At 36.5% G+C, this 18,140-nt stretch overlaps 3 protein-coding genes across 9 annotated transcripts in view; 2 read left to right on the plus strand and 1 right to left on the minus strand.

Moving 5' to 3' along the window:
• Positions 1-1,581, minus strand: part of Fur2 (furin-like protease 2) — a 1,061,088-nt gene extending 1,059,507 nt beyond the window's left edge. The window contains exon 1 of one of the 4 annotated variants that reach the window (XM_087340817.1): positions 1,368-1,581. The gene's annotated coding sequence lies outside the window, so the exon portion shown is untranslated. Of the gene's footprint in view, positions 1-250; positions 543-1,367 lie in introns of those variants that run through there. The other 3 variants (XM_087340819.1, XM_087340816.1, XM_087340818.1) reach the window with 3 other exon arrangements.
• Positions 1,582-4,533: 2,952 nt separating this feature from the next.
• RpS17 (ribosomal protein S17) lies at positions 4,534-11,420 on the plus strand. Its single transcript, XM_022081427.2, has 4 exons — positions 4,534-4,690; positions 4,831-4,982; positions 11,045-11,216; positions 11,302-11,420. Exons 1-4 carry the CDS (start codon positions 4,688-4,690, stop codon positions 11,368-11,370), a joined length of 396 nt encoding a protein of 131 aa, XP_021937119.1. The 5' UTR covers positions 4,534-4,687; the 3' UTR covers positions 11,371-11,420.
• Positions 11,421-11,968: 548 nt separating this feature from the next.
• Positions 11,969-18,140, plus strand: part of LOC110838302 (ubiquitin carboxyl-terminal hydrolase 3) — a 29,850-nt gene continuing 23,678 nt past the window's right edge. The window contains exon 1 of one of the 4 annotated variants that reach the window (XM_022081395.2): positions 11,969-12,249. In XM_022081395.2, coding sequence (XP_021937087.1) covers positions 12,236-12,249 — 14 coding nt within the window. In that variant the 5' untranslated portion in view covers positions 11,969-12,235. Of the gene's footprint in view, positions 12,250-12,735; positions 12,879-17,153; positions 17,739-18,140 lie in introns of those variants that run through there. The other 3 variants (XM_022081415.2, XM_022081386.2, XM_022081367.2) reach the window with 3 other exon arrangements.

Consider the following 18,140-nt stretch of genomic DNA (forward strand, 5'->3'; position numbering starts at 1 on the left):
GGCGTTTCCCTTACCACAAATATTTTTAACTTACACTATGTAGACCAAGCTTACAAACAGCACAGTGACTTCTACTCATTTCATCGCTACTGGCAACAACTCTTGCTTCCACACTGACACATAACAAAAGTTAAAGCAGCATTCAATTACTGATCGAAACACACCTTGTTGCCTCCTTTTGAAATTCATATTAAATGACTTTATCAAGGTTATGGGCACATCGCCATGTTTCTAAAAAATTAAAACTTACAGAATACATAAAACATGCGAACCTGTTCTGACAGAAGTTCTCCAACAACTTTTGAGTGTTCTACTTTCGACTACAAGGAGCACGATGTTGACACATTCATAACTAAATTCACGGATTTCTGATACAATGGCTATTTAAACATATGACGTTATCTTTTTGTCCTTAACAACATGTTTGTAAAATGATGAAACCATTCGTAACACACGTACACGAATAAAATGCAAATTACTTCGGAGCACCAAATTTCCGACCTACACAAACCGAGAGTTGCACCTCACTATTCACAACAGCTTAGCACGGAGGTGACGAACAAATGTCTGTAGCATTCTTGCTCAGGGTTGCCAACTACACAAATAGTACGCTAGATCTTTCTGAGGCGCTAACCTAAAAACACTATTGAGTTACTGTTCGCTAAATCTGTTTTTAAAACAATTGGAACACAACACATCTGCTAAAAACTAAAAAATTGACAGTGGAACCACGGTTCCGGAGAATCTGACGTAAATACGTCCTTGTATTTAAATTATATTTAGGCAATAAATACAATGAAAGGAAGTTTATATATTAGCTTTATTCTAAATATTCCCTTTATACATGCTTTAAAATTCAGTAAATAGTTTGATGAAGACATTGCTTATTTAACTTTAATTAGTTACGCTTAAGATGGGTCTGTGGTAGCTGAAATATGTTATAAAATTTGTACACTTTAGAGTATCAACATTTCGTGCAAACACCATCTAGTAGTACTACATTCAGGATTTGACATCAACATTAAGCCAAACGTTTCCTCCATAAATGTGACAAAGCTTTGATTTTCTTTCTTCTTTAAATCAATGTTAAAATCTCCTGCCAATATTATGGGTCCTTATTTACTGATCATTCTACATATAGGTTACATTACCCTTACTCCTACCATTCCTGAGGAATGAACATTTAAAGGTGACTCGGCGCTGGATCTTACACAGCTTCGTAACCAACGCTGTTTTTGCCGAATGAGCCTTCCGTATAGACATATTTACGTCAAAAGAAGACAAGCCTAATTCTCTTACACGAGTTCACAAATGCAGATGAAAACATTAAATGTGGTGAAGAATAATAATAAATAGGAATCCCTTACCTCAAACTGTGTTCACTTGTAAGAGACCACGATGTCCACTGGCAAAGATCAATTTAATCAAAACTAAAATGCAGAGAGTGGAGGGCAGTATCACAGATTTCTTAATAATTCTTATATAAGATAAGTACTTGTGATATTCTAAAACGTTTCTAACAGCACAATATTATCTACTCTACGACGCACTTCTTCTACAAGCGATTCACAGCTCAACTCTTTCCACTATAACGAAAGCGGATTGTTGACGGCAGTAATGAAACACAATAATGCCGAGTAAACATATGAAATAACAATTAGTTTCTTAGGTAACGGAGTGGATTGCAACACGATTTATTTAGGCAATTATACAGCATGCATAATAAATGAGAAAAGAGCCTTACGGCATGCTCAGCCAATATTGTTGCAGGCGTGTGTTAGAAATTCGAATCCTTTTTCTTGCATTGTTAGGCACGCAGGAGTTTATATAAAAGCTGACCATTGTCGGTCCATATTTACACATTGTTGGTATGACGCATTTACGTCAAAAATATGTCTAACATAAGCGAAATAGCAACAAATAGGCCTACTTAGTAGCAATGGAAACTTCAGCATTCACAGTCAAGGGAATGGGTGAGGGGAGGGACAAACGACGGACATAACTGAAAAAAAAGGTATTTAACGAAACCGCCCCACATTTTTGCAAACATATTACAAGGATAAGCGGTAGCTACATCAGCACAGTGTTTGCTCAAGGACTGCAAGACCGGAGTTCGATTCCCGGCAAAGGTACATGATTTTTCTTTCAATCTGGACCGTCTCTGGGGCTCACCGAGGCCTCTGTCCAGTGGGTGTCGACAGTCCCTTCCCGGGGGCAAATTGCAGACGGAGCGTGACACTGACCACTCACTCCCATCTAGTGTCGAGTTCAAGAACGAGTAGCTGTACCTCCCCAAAGCGACTTCACGACATAACACTACGGACAGCTTTAATTCACTAATCTATAAAGTTCAAATTTGGAGATAGGTCTGGATTCCTCTGGGCAAGTGTTTGTAAAACAGATTTTAGGTTCTGAGACAAGTATGGGAATGACGGACAACGAATGACTTCGTTGTAAGTTGTGAAGCCAATATATTGAAACCAGCAACGAAAGAAGTGCGACATGATGCAGAAGAAATCCGACTAATGTTTTCCTTTCCTCTCTGTTTTAATGGCATTCCTCTTTGCAGTAAGATGAACACATGAGGCATTTCAGCCACTATCAGTAACAAATTTTTCGATGTATAATCCTTTATCCACAACTGGCAATTAATTCGTGCATTCGCTCCCCGTCATCCCAAAACCTGCCTAGAAACCTCAAATCTCAGAGAAGTAGTGAAATGGTGGGAATTACGTTCTCTTTTTTTCGTTGCGGAGGAAGGATTTAATACAAATTCAAGTACTAATGCCTACTCCTGCAAGCAGTATTATTACAGGTAGTTGGGTTGTAGGTAACTACAGATCAAGCAGCAATACTTCTTGACAAGATCGTCACGAATCATCGTATCTTTCAACGCTACATAATCCTATTTATTGACTACAAATTTGTAAAACAAATACGGTGGTGTGTATAAGAATATATACATATGAGAAGGAAGTGCTGAGAATAATACGACCAGTAGGCCTAATCTTTGGTGCTCGGCAAAAAGGGCCAAAGTCAAATGCATGTTGTATTGATTTAAGCTTTCCTCTCCGAGTAACAAAGAAACATTTTCAACTTTTTAATAGTATTCAGATCTGAATTTATTTTGACGTAAATACGTCTATAAGGAAAGGTCATTCGGCAAAAAATTGTAACGAAAAAGGGAAACGAAAAAGTGTAACAAGTGTACCTAGGGAACGTCGTGTTTACTCGGCATTATTGTTACCTAGGAAACGTCATCTGTTTACTCGGCATTATTGTTACCTAAGAAACGTCATCTGTTTACTCGGCATTATTGTAACCTAAGAAACGTCATCTGTTTACTCAGCATTGTTGTTACCTAGGAAACGTTACATTACATTAAAATACATTACTTTACATTACATTCATCTACCACAGACCCATCTTAAGTGTAACTAATTCAAGTTAAGCATTCAAGCATTTTTGTTACCTAGGAAACGTCATCTGTTTACTCGGCATTGTTGTTACCTATAAAACATTACATTACATTACCTCACATTACATTACTTTTCATTACATTCAGCTACCTCAGACCCATCTTAAGCGTAACTAATTCAAGTTAAATAAGCAAAGTCTTAATCAAACTTATCTCAATTGTAAAGCATGTATAAAGGAAATATTTAGAATAAAGCCAATATATAAACTTCCTTTCCGTATAGACGTATTTACGTCCAATTCTCCGGAACCGTGGTTCCACTGACAACTTTTTTATTCGAAGTAATAAAAAAACCACTGATCTGAACAAATTAACTAAATTATGCGCTCAAGGATCTAACTTAAACAACGTGTGCGATTCTTTTTTCATAGCACAAAGTAAAGGTGACGATTTTTATCTACACTACAACAGTAATAAAGTTATTTTAAGACTTATTGAGAAAGCACGGCTAGCTTTGGCGATTGTAAGGAATGAAGTTTGTAGCGTATTTAAGGCACAAGCGCTCCGAAAATATTACCTCAGAAATACGAAAAAGTCGGTAAAGGACGGATAACAAAATCCTAGTTCCTACGTAAAACAAATCCTTACACCCCGAGTTACTCACCCTGTTGAGTAACCTAAGTGTTCAATTAATATACTCATGTTGGCGTCAGCTCTATACTACAGTGTTGTCTTCATTACATCATCATCTTTTGGACTAGGCCATGTGGCCTGTTCCAATTCCGAATTCCTTCTGAAATTATGAATGAGTTTAGACATTTGGCAGGACTCTGTGAGCGCGTGTACAACCCATAGAAATGCCGCTGACTACACAGGATAGCACAACAAAGATGAGAACAAACATCCTTGCCTTGAACGGGAGTCGAACCTGCAATCCCAGTATTCAAGCAACTAAGACCACACCCTTGATAACGCGGCCAGTGAAATCGGTGTGCCTTCAGTAGAATTACGTAAATAGTACTAAATATAGAAACAATTTACTGAATCACTTCTTTATAATTCGTTCTTAGTGATGCAGATAAAGGAACTATTTCCTTTCCCTAACGGGAGTACAATACATTTATAATACCAATGTTGGGTGCACTGCTTGCTTTGCGATTGACCTCCCATCTACAGGTAGCATTGCGAACATCTGGATTCCGGAAATGACTGTGGTTTCCCATCGTTCAATTCGCGAAGTTCTTTTCCTGCGTTCATTAGCATCGCAATATGGTATGTGTGTGCTTTATTACTGTACAATTTAGCAATAAACATCGTCTTTGCGCTATAGTAAATAACACGTATATGCATTTAAAAAGAAACATATTATTTTACTGTGTATAGATATATGAAAACATTACGATTTTTTGCAGGGTCGCGTTAGGACAAAGACCGTGAAGAAAGCAGCGAGAGTAATAATAGAGAAATATTATACTAGACTGACATTGGATTTTCACACTAATAAGCGAATATGCGAAGAAATCGCAATCATTCCTAGCAAACCATTAAGGAATAAAATTGCAGGGTAAGTCAATTACACTGTGAAAAGCAAGGTGTATAGCGGTGTTTGACTTTTATTCATCCCAAAATATTGATGGTTAAGGTTTGTATATCTATCACAAAAATCCGTATTAGTGACCATTGCAGTTGTAGACATGAATTAGATGTGAAATATATGCTGATTCAAATTTTGACTAGTGCTTGTATGAATGCCACATGGTGTTTACAACTGGCATGGGTTGTGGTATTTTAAAATCACAGCAGTCGAAGCTTATCCCCTGTTGTTGCCAGATTTACACTGCCAAAGGTGCATTCTACAAACTAGGGCAGCATTAAACAATGAAAAACAACCATCATACCTCAGTAATGTAAGAATAAACTACACGTACTATATTAATAATGATTTGTTGATGTCTGTTAGTCCCAGTAGTTGACAAGTAGAAAAAACAATGAACTAGGAAATGTGGGATAAGTAATGGTGCCATTTGTTGGGGACTTGAGTCTGTACTGCCTGGTCCCATATCTGCCACTCTTGCATTTTACCTTGTGTTTCAAAATGTGTGGCTGTGGCTTTAATGTTTCGTCTGCTGCGTCTTCCAGTTGCCAAGCTTATCCATAGCTGTTCACATATTGTTTTGTTGCATCCAGTTTACCTTGAGTATAAATTCTCTTTATTAGAAAAGTGTTATTTACCAAATTTGGGTGGGGTTAATTTGCAGAAGTTTTTCAGTGACATTCTCAGCACATAATAAATTTAGCCAAGTTCAGCAAACTAAGTTTTGCCTGTGAACATTAATCAGTGACTCTCAAGGTATGTTTAATTTCAGATTTTTATACTATCACACCCTTCAAAACTCTGATGTCTAAATGTGCACTGTATGCAACAAAAATCAAGTTCCTTAAGTTTCCCACTCTGGGAGCAATGTAAGGTTACAGCTGGTATAACTCCAGTCATTTGTAATCTGTTTGTATTGGAATATATATTTTGCTTTTTTGTATCTTTCATTAACTACAATTATGTGTGCCAGATGTCTGTTAAACAAAGACACTGATATGTCTGCATTATTTAAGTACATCTATTTAAGTTAATGTTTTCCCATTTTGTGGAGAAATCTGATGGAAAAATGGAGGTGAAATATATACTTTACTGACTTGCCTATGTTCACGCATAGGAACACAGTTGGGAAAGGGGCTAGTGTTGATGTGAAGTGCAAGTCACAATGTTTGATGTGTAAGTTGATTTGCACACATAGTCAGAGTCGTGCACTTATATATTTTTCAACAGTAGGCCTTTGTTTAAGAACTTCATCATGGGTTTCATTTGTTATTTTTGACTTGTTTATTTGAGGTGGACATTGAATTTGGAGGCCATAAAATTTCATTTATTTTTTAAATATTTGCATCAGCAAGGTAGGCTGTAGGTGAATCCAACATACTGGTGTTCATCTCAAATAACTAGTCAGAAATAACAGCTGGAAACCACAATGAAGTTAATATACGATCAATTAATAGTGAAGATACTCTGTCTCAACCTTATGTTTAATCTCTATGAGTCCATGATGAGACAAGTGAGATTGTGGTTAAGGCTCAGTGATTCTGGACATCTCATTAAAAATTCCAGGTCTTGTAAACAGCTATTTTAAGGGGTGATGTACTAATGTCATATTTTGTATAAGTAACAGATATACTTATGAAACAAAAATTCTATTCTGCAAATAAAATTATTTGTCTACATTGAGAATCACAATATAACATCGAAGTCAGACTTGAACTTATTAACTTGATCTTCACATCAACACTAGTTCCTTTCCATACAACCCTGCCTGCGAGAGAATGCAGGCAATTCAGAAAAGTATGTCTTTTCACTTTGGGCTTTGTCTCATGACTGGGAAAGGCATTAACACTAATTCATGTTTTTCCTCATATGCACTGCTGTGTGCTGAATTGAGATTTGGCATAAGTAACCATAGGTATTCAAAGGAGCATATGGATGCACATACCAAGATAAAGAATGAGTGGCATTATGATGCCAGCTCTACACTTACATCACTCTTGGTTTGGGACTTCGAAAATTCCATGACCTTGATTTTTGTTGTACAGTGTACCACATGCATTGACATTTTGTAACTCTGCACTGAAGATAGGCTTCAGCTTCAAAGGGTTGATGCTGACAAGCATGTTTGTATCCCCTTCGGCATGTTTCATTGATTGGTTCCCATACTCTGGATAGGATAAATGTAACTCAGTGAAATCATATATAAGTGAACAGCCAATAAGAATGACAGATCAACATGTTTGTTAATAAAAAGAATTAAGTAATATGTGAACTTCTTTAATAAATTATCCATGGTGGCACGTGAGTTGATGAGGTTAAGTGTGGCCATAGGTCTGGAAATGTTGAGCACCTATTGTGCTTGCATTGTTAATGAACAGTTATAATGTCTTGATAATTAAAGGAAAGTTGGGCATGTTTATAATGCATTCTACACATCGATTGACACGTTAATAGAGGCCTGTTTTATTGCTTGCATAAAATTTAAACCTTACATTGCTTCAAAAATAAAGGACAAGTGGGCTATATAATTTCACAGAATTTTAAGTTGTATATGACATGTTGATTAAGAAGCTTAACAAGAGGCATAGGTGGATACAATTTATTCAAATATAACTCAATATGCAGAAGTCAAAGCAGTCTTAAATGTAATGGCATTTCCTTTGTAAATATGTGAACATACATAGTGACCAGTTGCTTTACCTGGATCATGCAAAATCTACAGATGTTTTGACCCACCCATTGTGTGTATTGATTGTTTCTGTAATGGCTGCATTTCAGAGTGTGGGATTTGAAGTGATTTTGCTGAATAGGACATCCACATTTCTGTTTTGAAGAAAATCTTCCAGTTCTTTATAAATTAATTTGTATTTGATGATAAATACTGACTACATTTCATATATCTATATTATATCAGCCATCAGAGTCCAGAAGTAATAGGTTACACAGGGAATGACCTGCTAAAATAGATTCTGGAGCCTGTCTAAAGGATATTTAAGAATTTGGTCTATACCTCAAAGAAGAAACAACACTTCTTCATTAGATTGATCTTGTGGTTAATGCTCTTTTAGGAAGTAATCCACATTTACACTGAAAATTACATCATATCTATTATATAAGCTGTCCAGTGTCTGTATATTATTACTTCAGAATCTTATTCTGGTGTCATTCTCAGTCAGAAATGTCACGTGAATATGGGTCCAATTGTGATCTGTCATGGAGCTTTGGATATTTGAAATTTCAGATGGTTTGAACCTTATATAGAATGTCAGAGTTATTCCTACATCTTGAAACATTGATAATTCAGTGGTGTAATTCATCTTTTCTTTTGCTTCTTTATTCATATGCCATGTATTCATGGAAATCTAAGGGGAGAGAGATTTAATTGCAGTGGACCTTCACAACTAATCCTTCAACCACGGAAATGCTAATTTAGGTACTCTGTCGCATGTTGAGTGAAATGCAGGTTCCCCATCATGCTGGAAGTATGTCTGTAATCATATTTTGCATCATTCGTAGTTTATATCTATAGCTTCAGAAATATTGAGAATAGTATGGCATTTCTGCTTGTGAATGACTGAGGAATAGAACCCTGAAGTACTGATATCAAATAACCACATGAAGTCTTATGATCTTCATGAAGACGTGATTTCAAGCGGCTTTAATCCTGTATTGCTGCCATAATAAGTGTATCAGCTGTTCATTTGATTTATCTTGTTGGTTTCAGATTAGAGAAATTTTTTACTGAAATGGTTTGCCTGGACATCTTTAAACCAATTAACATTCCGCTATAAATACTAACCTCACACATTCACATTAAAATATAATTATAATTCACAAAATGTAAATAATGAATTTCAGTTCATGGCCTACTGTATATTTTTATAGAACATGGGGAAAAACAGGTTCATATTGTATTAATAACTGTGACAACTCAAAATAGCACAATTTTGCAGCTTTCATAAGGAGCAAGAAGGGAGGCGGAAGAGACAAAATCATTCACATGCACATCATTAGACAGCTTGACCTAACTGAACCTAACAACTTAAGAGAGAGAATAAAAATGTTGATCAGATTCCTTGAAGGAAATTAATATAATGCACCCTAATCTAACTGTATGTCAGGTACAGTGATAATGTGCTTTCCTTTGTTGTCTTTTATAAATACAAAACATGTTTGACTCATACTACCTTCCAGTCATTCACATTTAATGTGTATATATTTTTTGTTATTAAATTTATGACAGCCTGCACACTGCAGCTACAGCTGCTGTTTAAAATACTCTTGGCCATGATTGTCTTTTCGCATGGATTGATGTATTTAACTATACTGATATCTATATCATCATATTGTTGTATTGATTTTCATTAAACTGTGTATTGGTGGGGGTACTTAAAATTTGTTGGCAGCACATCATACTTTGGTTAAAATATGACAGTAATGATGGACGTTTCATACAGAGGCCAACATGCATTCTGTGTGCATCTTGGCCATAACTTGCTAAATATTTATTAGACTGAAAATGTTTCAAAAGTTGTAAAGAAACCTGAAACATTTTATGTCCAAACACTTTATGTTTTGTTTTTTATGTAAGTAAGAAGGATTTTAAGTATATTACAACAGTTTTTCTGTGAATAATAGTTCCACATCTTAGAAGTAACTTGTATTATATCATATTACAGATGAATATTTTTGTGGTATCCAACTACATCAGATTTTCCATTAGATATGATGTATGTGAAAACTGTAGGTCAGGTAAAACAGATGGTATAAAATTGAAACATGATAGTAGGTACAGTCCACAGACCAGGAGAAAATCCCTGCTAGGAATTCGTTAAACGTGCATGCGCAAGATTTCGCGGTGAGTGACGGCCCATCCTAAAAGCATTTGTTCCACAACCACTGAATGAACAACAGGCTTTCATGTGTTCTAATGGGTACAACTTTAAGATTACGGCACAGCGATTTAATCTAGAATATTATCGCAACATCCGCAGAACACATTAGAGGTGCACTCACTACACGCTACTCTTTAACTGCTTGATGTTTTCAGTCTGTGTGCAGTAGCCTTAAACTCTGACGTATCACACTTCCCACCAATAGCAGCCCTCTAGTCCAGCTGATAAGTAACATTCCCCCCGCACTGACCAGAAACGACTTCCCCTTGCAGGGATTTTCTCGTCATCTGTGGACAGTAGTTTTGGAAGTGTCTGAATTTTCATGTTTGTGTACAGTAAAACTTTCTTGATATAGATTGGCACTATTTTATTTAAAAGTATCATGACATGCTATCTTTGTGAAAGAAAAAATATTTATATTCAGCAGAATACCCTGCAGTAAAACATAGAAGCTGTATTATACTAAGGATATCTGCTTATGATACTGCATAGCATAACAATCTAGAAGACTACTATCTGAACAGATTTGTGGTGGTTGTAGAGGAAGAAGCTTTCCTAAACAGTTCATAATATTTACAAATGTGATAACAATATGCATCCTGTGTTAATGGAGAAAAGGAGTGAGAATGAGAAAAAAACTAAATATTTTACCATAGAAAAGGTCCTTTACTGACTAGGCGAGTGACTGTTAGCTTCATACGGACTGCTTTGAATTGGTTTGGATATTTATCTTTTCCATTTATATTATCAGATCATGTCTAAATCTTCATCTGAGGTGACTGTCTTCTGAGTTGTATCACCATGCAGTCTGGTATAGGTTTACCAATGTTTCATAGGTCCTTGCTGTTGCAATCATCAGGGTGATGATCACCCTGGTGATTGAGGTAGCAAGGACATTGAAATGCTACAACCCAGAAGGCACCATCTTCATACTTGGCACCCCGATGACATCAAATCCATATATTTGTCGCTTGTCATTGTGCTATGGAGCAATTACTTTTGGGCACAAGTGTCTTCTGTCCTAAACATTTCCCATGCAAGAGAACTTGAATTTTCTCTCTGATGTTTTGGGGCATGTTTACTCAAATATTACATGGCTTCTTAGTGATTCATTTGTTTAATTTCTTGTATAATTAGCTTTGTCACTCACCTCATGAAACGCCTGCGGCATAGCCAAGTCCGTGGTATCTCCATCAAACTGCAAGAAGAGGAGAGAGAGCGCCGTGATAACTATGTTCCAGAAGTGTCTGCCCTTGAACATGACATCATTGAGGTAGATCCTGAAACAAAGGAAATGCTGAAGATGTTGGTAAGGAGTTTGCCAGTTGTTGATTGTTTTACTTGCTTTGTTTGTTGGTATATGTAATATTAAAGACAAAAAACCTTGCTTTCAGGATTTCAATAACATTATTGGTCTGCAACTCACTCAGCCAGCTACACAATCATTTGGGCGTCGTCCATAAACATATTTTCAATTTTGTCTATTATAAATAAAGTGTAAACTGAAACAAGACTGAATGAATTATAATTTATTGAACTTCCATATTTTCCTTCTCCGATAGTTTCCTTGTTTACCTTATTGGTTTCTAAATAGGTGTGGTTATAGTGGATGGGTTCAATGACATTGGCTGGTAGATCTGTGTAAGAAAGGATACTATAAGGGATGGGAGTAAAGTATGACAAAATGGGTTGTAGAGGTTATATCAAATTGTTGGGAGATACACAAATGTGGGAGAGCGTTGTGGGGTGCATAGGTGCTCAAGGTATTCTGCAGTGATTTCAATAACTTACATTAAAGGCTGGCAGAAAGCTCGTAAGAAAGCGTAAAGGAGTACATCCATAACGCTTGTAGATCACCATCAGTCACAATGTAAGTTCATACTAGACCGTAAAAAGGGTTGTTACAAAAGTGTTTACAGGAATTGAATATTGATTTATTTGTTACTTCCTGAAAGCATTTGTGTGGATAATACTGATTTCGGAATTGTATTTTATGCGTTTTGTTGCTCATGTGCCATTACTTGGTCCATACTTCTTAAAAATGTCTTTGTATAGGCCTATTGATGCAGATCATTTTGGCAACGCGCAAGGATACAAACGGATTCCCGAGCTTGAGTGTTGTGAACCGTAGTTTGGGTCGTGATTGGATGGGGAGAAGGAAGTCGGTAACTCTGAATCATTCTCTTGTGATATATAAGGGAGGAATTTAAATCCTATAATAAATATTATTTATTTGTGGTTGAGGGCAGAAATGGAGTGTCCACATCTTGCAGTAAGTGTAAAAATACAAAATAGTCTCCGCAAAGAAAGCACTGATGTCACAAAGAAATGGCATTGCGCAGGTAAGTGTAGACCGAATGACCCAATGGAAAAGTGTTCTTCGTATGTTTGTAAAACAGTATGTTAAGGTTAAAGTGCACTTGAATGTAATGTAATGTAATGAGTTTTGTTTTCATTTGCAACCTTGGCATATTAATTTCATTTAAATTGATACTCATTAAGGGACTTGACAGGTTGTAATTATTCATTGTTGAAAATGTAATTATTGAAGCAATTTGTACAGTTGTAGTGTAGATATAATTTTAAAATATATGCCCCTATGATTCATTAATGTCGTCAGATTGTAGTGGGTGTCCCTAACCTAACATAACCCTTACTGGTGTGGAACAAGTGCTCTTCCCCACATAGATTTTAATCGGTCACTGTATAAAATATGGTACCAACTCGTGTAATGTATGTTCATCGTAGAAATGTCCATTCCATGCACATTTGTGTGTGACTTTCTCTTTACATATTTCTGTATAGTAGTTGGCATCACCCATTCCTATCAGCTGTTCCTCTGAACCCAGTCTTTTAGTGATATTTTGTTTGGAGTAAAATGTGGCATAAAAACGTTTTACAGGAGTGTTTATCAAACGTATCATATTCATATATGACCACTGGCAATGTTACAAATTGGTTTATGTAAAAAGTAATTTGAGCTTCGCATTAAGCTTTGAAGAACCCTTAAATTTTGTCAGGCCCTTAGAAGTTTATTGTACTGTTCACCCAGCAAGAAAAGTGAACATTGTACGAGTAGTTAGCAAATTCAGTATTTTGCAGTTTCTGTTGACATTTATATAAATAACTAAGATCTAACAACTTTTCAGACTGACTGGAAATTTATATTTTATAGGATTTGAGGTTTTCACAGTGCTGAGTCTGAAGATTGCTGTCTAATGGATTATTGCGCCGTGCAGTCTGGTAGATTTCCACAATAAATTCATCGCCCTGATGATGGAGGCAGTATGACCTCTGAAACGGTGGAAATCTATCAGACTACACGACGCAATAACCCAGAAGACAGCAATCTTCAGTTTATATTTTCTTTGATAGGTAATGTGAATATTAGTTACTACCCATTAATATTAATCTTTGTTGCCAAGGAAAGTAAGTGCATTGTCATCTTCTGGGTTATGATGTCTTGTAATATTGTAGGTGGTTACTGACATTTTGAATGAGGTATATTGCTTCCATCTTCAGAGAAGGCAACCACATACAAATCCTCATGGTATCATAACTCAGACTGTAATCCACATTTTCATCATTATCATATCTCGAGGAATAAGAAGTTGATTTTCAGATCCATTATTAACTGTTTTGTCTTATTTGTGACCTTAAATTTGCATATTCAGTTCAGAACTTTGTTGTTTTGCACTTTTTATATTTTATTATTATCTGATTAAATTATATTTTAGGTCTATGTTAACATTCTGTGCTCCTTCCTTGATTTTTATAAAAACAATTCTTGGTTATTTCTGTAATTCTAGAGATATGTGGTTATGATAAGAGAACTCATACAATAGATTGGAGCCCTTGCAATAACAGTGCAGGACCCTGCAACCAGATGGCAAAATTTATTGTATGTAGTGAGTTGCTTTACAAATGTGTACTTGGGTGGGATTACTATATTTCATAGGATGAAAGATACTGAAGAGGGTGTGTGTGTACAGTCCTTCCCTGACTTCTGGAATGACATGAAAGAAACAGAATTAATAATATTTACTTCCTTTTGTTGATTTAAGAGCTATGTTTGGCCTGAATAAAATAGTCCAACTAGCAATTGTATATGCATGGTAGGTGGTTAGGAGAGAATAGGAAATGTGTTCAGGTCACTCTTGTGGTTTCTAATTGACATGAAAAATAATTATATTAATGTTTAACCTTGTGTTTTTATAATTGGGAATAATTTTTTCTGTAGTACAAAATTTGTTGTAAATATAGTATGTTGAATTTACTAGTGAAGATCTCTTCATTTCCATGGAAACTTTGTTTTGGGGATGAAAAGTTTGGGGAAGTCGGTAGAATGTGCATGAAGCTTAAACAAAAAGACTGGGGATGGAACTGTAATTAACCACATGAAATTAACCATAAGTGGGCATTATGAAAGGTTTCATTATTATGTGTTCTTTGCATGATGTGCATGAAACATGCATATAAGGCTGGTCATGCGTATATGTCTGTTTGCATGTTTGAACTTGAGAACCACTGGATGAATTTGAATGGAATTTGTAATGGATGTTTTGCCATTGGGGACTGCCCTAAAATTGTATTTTTAACAATTTCCTGTTATTGATTATACCAACATGATGGATGAACAAATTTTTGAGGTGGATTGACATGAGGACCACTTGAAGTAGGGCCATACAATGATGTATGGTTATAGATTTCTGGAAAATACAAGATTTTGGTACAGTATTTTTTTTATATTGTAAAGTAACAACATGGCAGATGCATATGTTTTGATTTTACCAGGAGTCGATCCTCTGACTTCACACATACAAGTTGCTAACATGCCTTGTGACATGGGTGTTGATGTAGGAGTAAAGAGGACAGTAAGATACATGATTTGTATAGTTGGAAACTATAGCTGTCTAAGTATGATTACTGATTTAATCTTTCTTTATTAATTCAGAATTTTCAAAAGAATGCATGTGTGTGTTCCTGTATGGATTACACTTTTCCAGTCTTGTTAGATTTCTTGTCATCAAGATGGCTGTTCAGTTTGGGGTAGTATAATTGCTGCTTGATGAAGGTGTGGAGGATACCTGCAGAATGTCTCTACCCACAGTTGCTCTTTGGAAAGTAGAATTTTTGCTATCATAGCATTAAAGTATTATGTATATTTATAGCATTATTCTTTCTTAAAATTTCTTGACAGAAAATCAGAATTTTAACCTCTCATCAATAAAGTTTTCACACAAACTTATAGAACAAAAGAGGGAAACATTTATGTGTAAATAGTGTATTCTTTGTAATGGATGCCTTACTGAGGAGATTAAGGCAAGAAGCCTATATGAATGAATTCATAACCAATGTGTGTTGCAAAAAATTTACATACATTTTACTGCAAAAAATGAGGTTAACATATTTTTAAAATATGAAGGCCTGGTTTGGTCTACAGGTGGTAAATCCAACTGACTCCATGGAGCAGAATCCTTCTTTAGGTGCATCTAGTCATGAAATAGCCTTCCTTTTATGGTATTCATTACTATGTTCTCAAGATCTGATCTGCCCTGATCCAAATAAATCCAGTCCACATTTTCCTGACATATTTTTAAAAATCCATTTTAATAAAATCTTTTCCATATACTCCTAGGTCTTCTGAGAAGTCTCTTCTCTTCTGGTGTTCCTAATAATTTTTGGCAAGGAGTACAAATTATGGAGCTCATCATATACGTTTTATACACCCTCCTGTCAATTCACCCCTCATTCCTTGCCAAATCAATACAGCTCACAACCATATCTCCACTAATTTACATGCAAATTTACATATATATTATGTATCATGGAGTAACTATCTGTACTGGTTGTGAGGGCTTGGATAAAAATCATTTTGAAATGGTGGTGGTCTGAAATTTACAAAGTTTTGTTACCTTATAATGGTTTTAATTTCGACTCCGTTAGGTATAGAATGCTGAATTAAAGCGCACTGGAAAGATGATTACATGCCCTCTCCAATGATGTCTCATACGTTTTTTACCTGGGGAAAAATGTTGAAAGTCAACCAGTGTGGCCTTTGACCTTGAAATGCTAAAAATATGGACCTTCATTTCTTTGATAAGAATATATTTCTTGCCCAATTTAATATCATAGCCGTGCTTCAAATTTAAATTTGGGAATGCACTGTGATCATTATTATACTAGGAGAGTGTCCACTGTGTTGTAGCAAGAAAATTTTACGCATGCTTACATGCTTAGCATGATTCTTCTGTATTTCTTAGCTATCAGGCTGCAGAAACTATCTTCACGCAGGACTGAAACCCAGAACATATTCACAGTTGTTCCCTATGTTCTTGTAATCTCCCTCCTGAAACAAACAACTTTTGTCTTGGCACTGGTCTCCTGTCATACTTGGTTTATATGATAAAGGAACTGTATTCACCAGGACTTGAACCCAGGACATATTTTCGGGTTTGTGGCCTTTGTTTTCATAATCTCCTCACTAAAACTTCAACGTTCATCTGGGCACCTTCTTCTGTCATGTTTACTTTCTGACCTACAGGATCTATCCTCATTGGAATTTGCACTATCCTGATAGGTTTTTGAGATTTTCATAAGTTTTTCCATACACAGGATCCACAAATAGGCAATGACAGTCCTCTGCCATAGCCTTACCTACTTGCTATTCATGATAATTTTCCTGTTAAATTCATCACAAAAGAAACAATCTTCCATTTATGGCAACACTAGCTGTAGTTAGCCAGGCGTAATGGGTATGGTTTTATGATTAGTAATGTAAACCATAAGGCTGAGAATCCCTTAACAATGTTACCATGATAGTGGTTGTAACTATTTAAACACAAGCATAGACTGTTATTTATTAGGATACAGTTAAACACTGTCTTCACATGTTAAAAAAATTTTAATGGGCTGATCTAAGACTACTTATATGCCCTAGCTTTAGCTGTGGAACTAAATATAAGTTGAATACCTGTTCAGTTGTTTATTAGTTGTTTACACAGGACATGGTACTAACTGGGTAACCCCTGTTTCTAAGTGCACAAGGTAAGGTGGAAGGTCAATTAACAGAAAGAGAGTATATATTCTGAATTTACATACGACATCAAAAAAGCCTGTAATATGTGGTGATGCAGTAATATGTCGTTACGCCAGGGAGCTCAAAACAAACTATAACCAACCCCCCCCCCCCCCGAATACCGATGCACTCTTCACACTCCCAAGAAGCAAACAATAGAAAACAAGGCAGGATTAGTAAGTACCTGGTGGACGTCGCGTCTGGTGGCCACTGTCGAAGAGCATTCCTTGGGTGCCGAAACAACATTTAGAACGCGGAACCAAATAGAATTTCTAGATGTTTTCCGAACGGAAGTCTGCACAGAAGGTTTTCTTCAGTTTTCGGGGAAAATGGTTTAAAGTAGCAAAGGAGACAGTCGAGGGGTGGGTAAGACGGAGAAAGGATGCTCATGTCCGACAGGAAGCGTTGTTAAGATGACCGAACCAGTTAGTGATATAATCGGTAAATTATCGTGCACACGGCACAGTCGTCGCCCAAAGTGGTCACTGGGGTACTCAAGTGAAAGGTATCCGCCGTAAACATCCACCGAATTACTCTCTACAAGGGCCACGCCCGAGAGGCGAACGCACGGCGCTGGTGATATATCAGCGAAGCAGAAGGAAGGTGAACTTCGGGCATGAAACGCTGGAAATATCCCTTATCCGAGGGCCCATTGGGGAAGAGCGCAGCCAAGCATCATGACGACCAAGATGAGAATACCCAGTGGCACGTGCTTAATCTAACTGCAGGAACATCAAATCTTCATCCCAGGACGTATGTGAATCGCTGTAATAAGCTATAAGAGCCGAGCGCGTGTTACTATTGGTCCTCTCGGCATGCGAAGGCTGCGGACAGTAAGAAGTGGTAGTAACATGTTCAATACCGAGCCCGAAACAAAACTTCTAATTCTTGAGATATTAAACACTTAGCATATCGAAATCGACGATAACGCTCGGAACCGAAAATGTGGAGAACACTCGATCTCTATGGGCCTTTTTAGTAACCAAACTAGTGACCTTACAGTGACCAGCCATTCCACATATCAGAACATTGAATGTCTGTAGTTCGAGGGAATTTGACCACACAACCAATGCAAAGCTGTTAGGGACGTTCTGGGCTGGTTTACTTCGGCTGCATACCTCAAAGTTACGAACACTTATACGAATGTCGTTGTCC

Source organism: Zootermopsis nevadensis, unplaced genomic scaffold, assembly GCF_977971745.1.
Source record: "Zootermopsis nevadensis isolate Lab colony 2312 unplaced genomic scaffold, Znev_1.0 Znev_ptg000061l, whole genome shotgun sequence".
NCBI lineage: Eukaryota > Metazoa > Arthropoda > Insecta > Blattodea > Termopsidae > Zootermopsis > Zootermopsis nevadensis.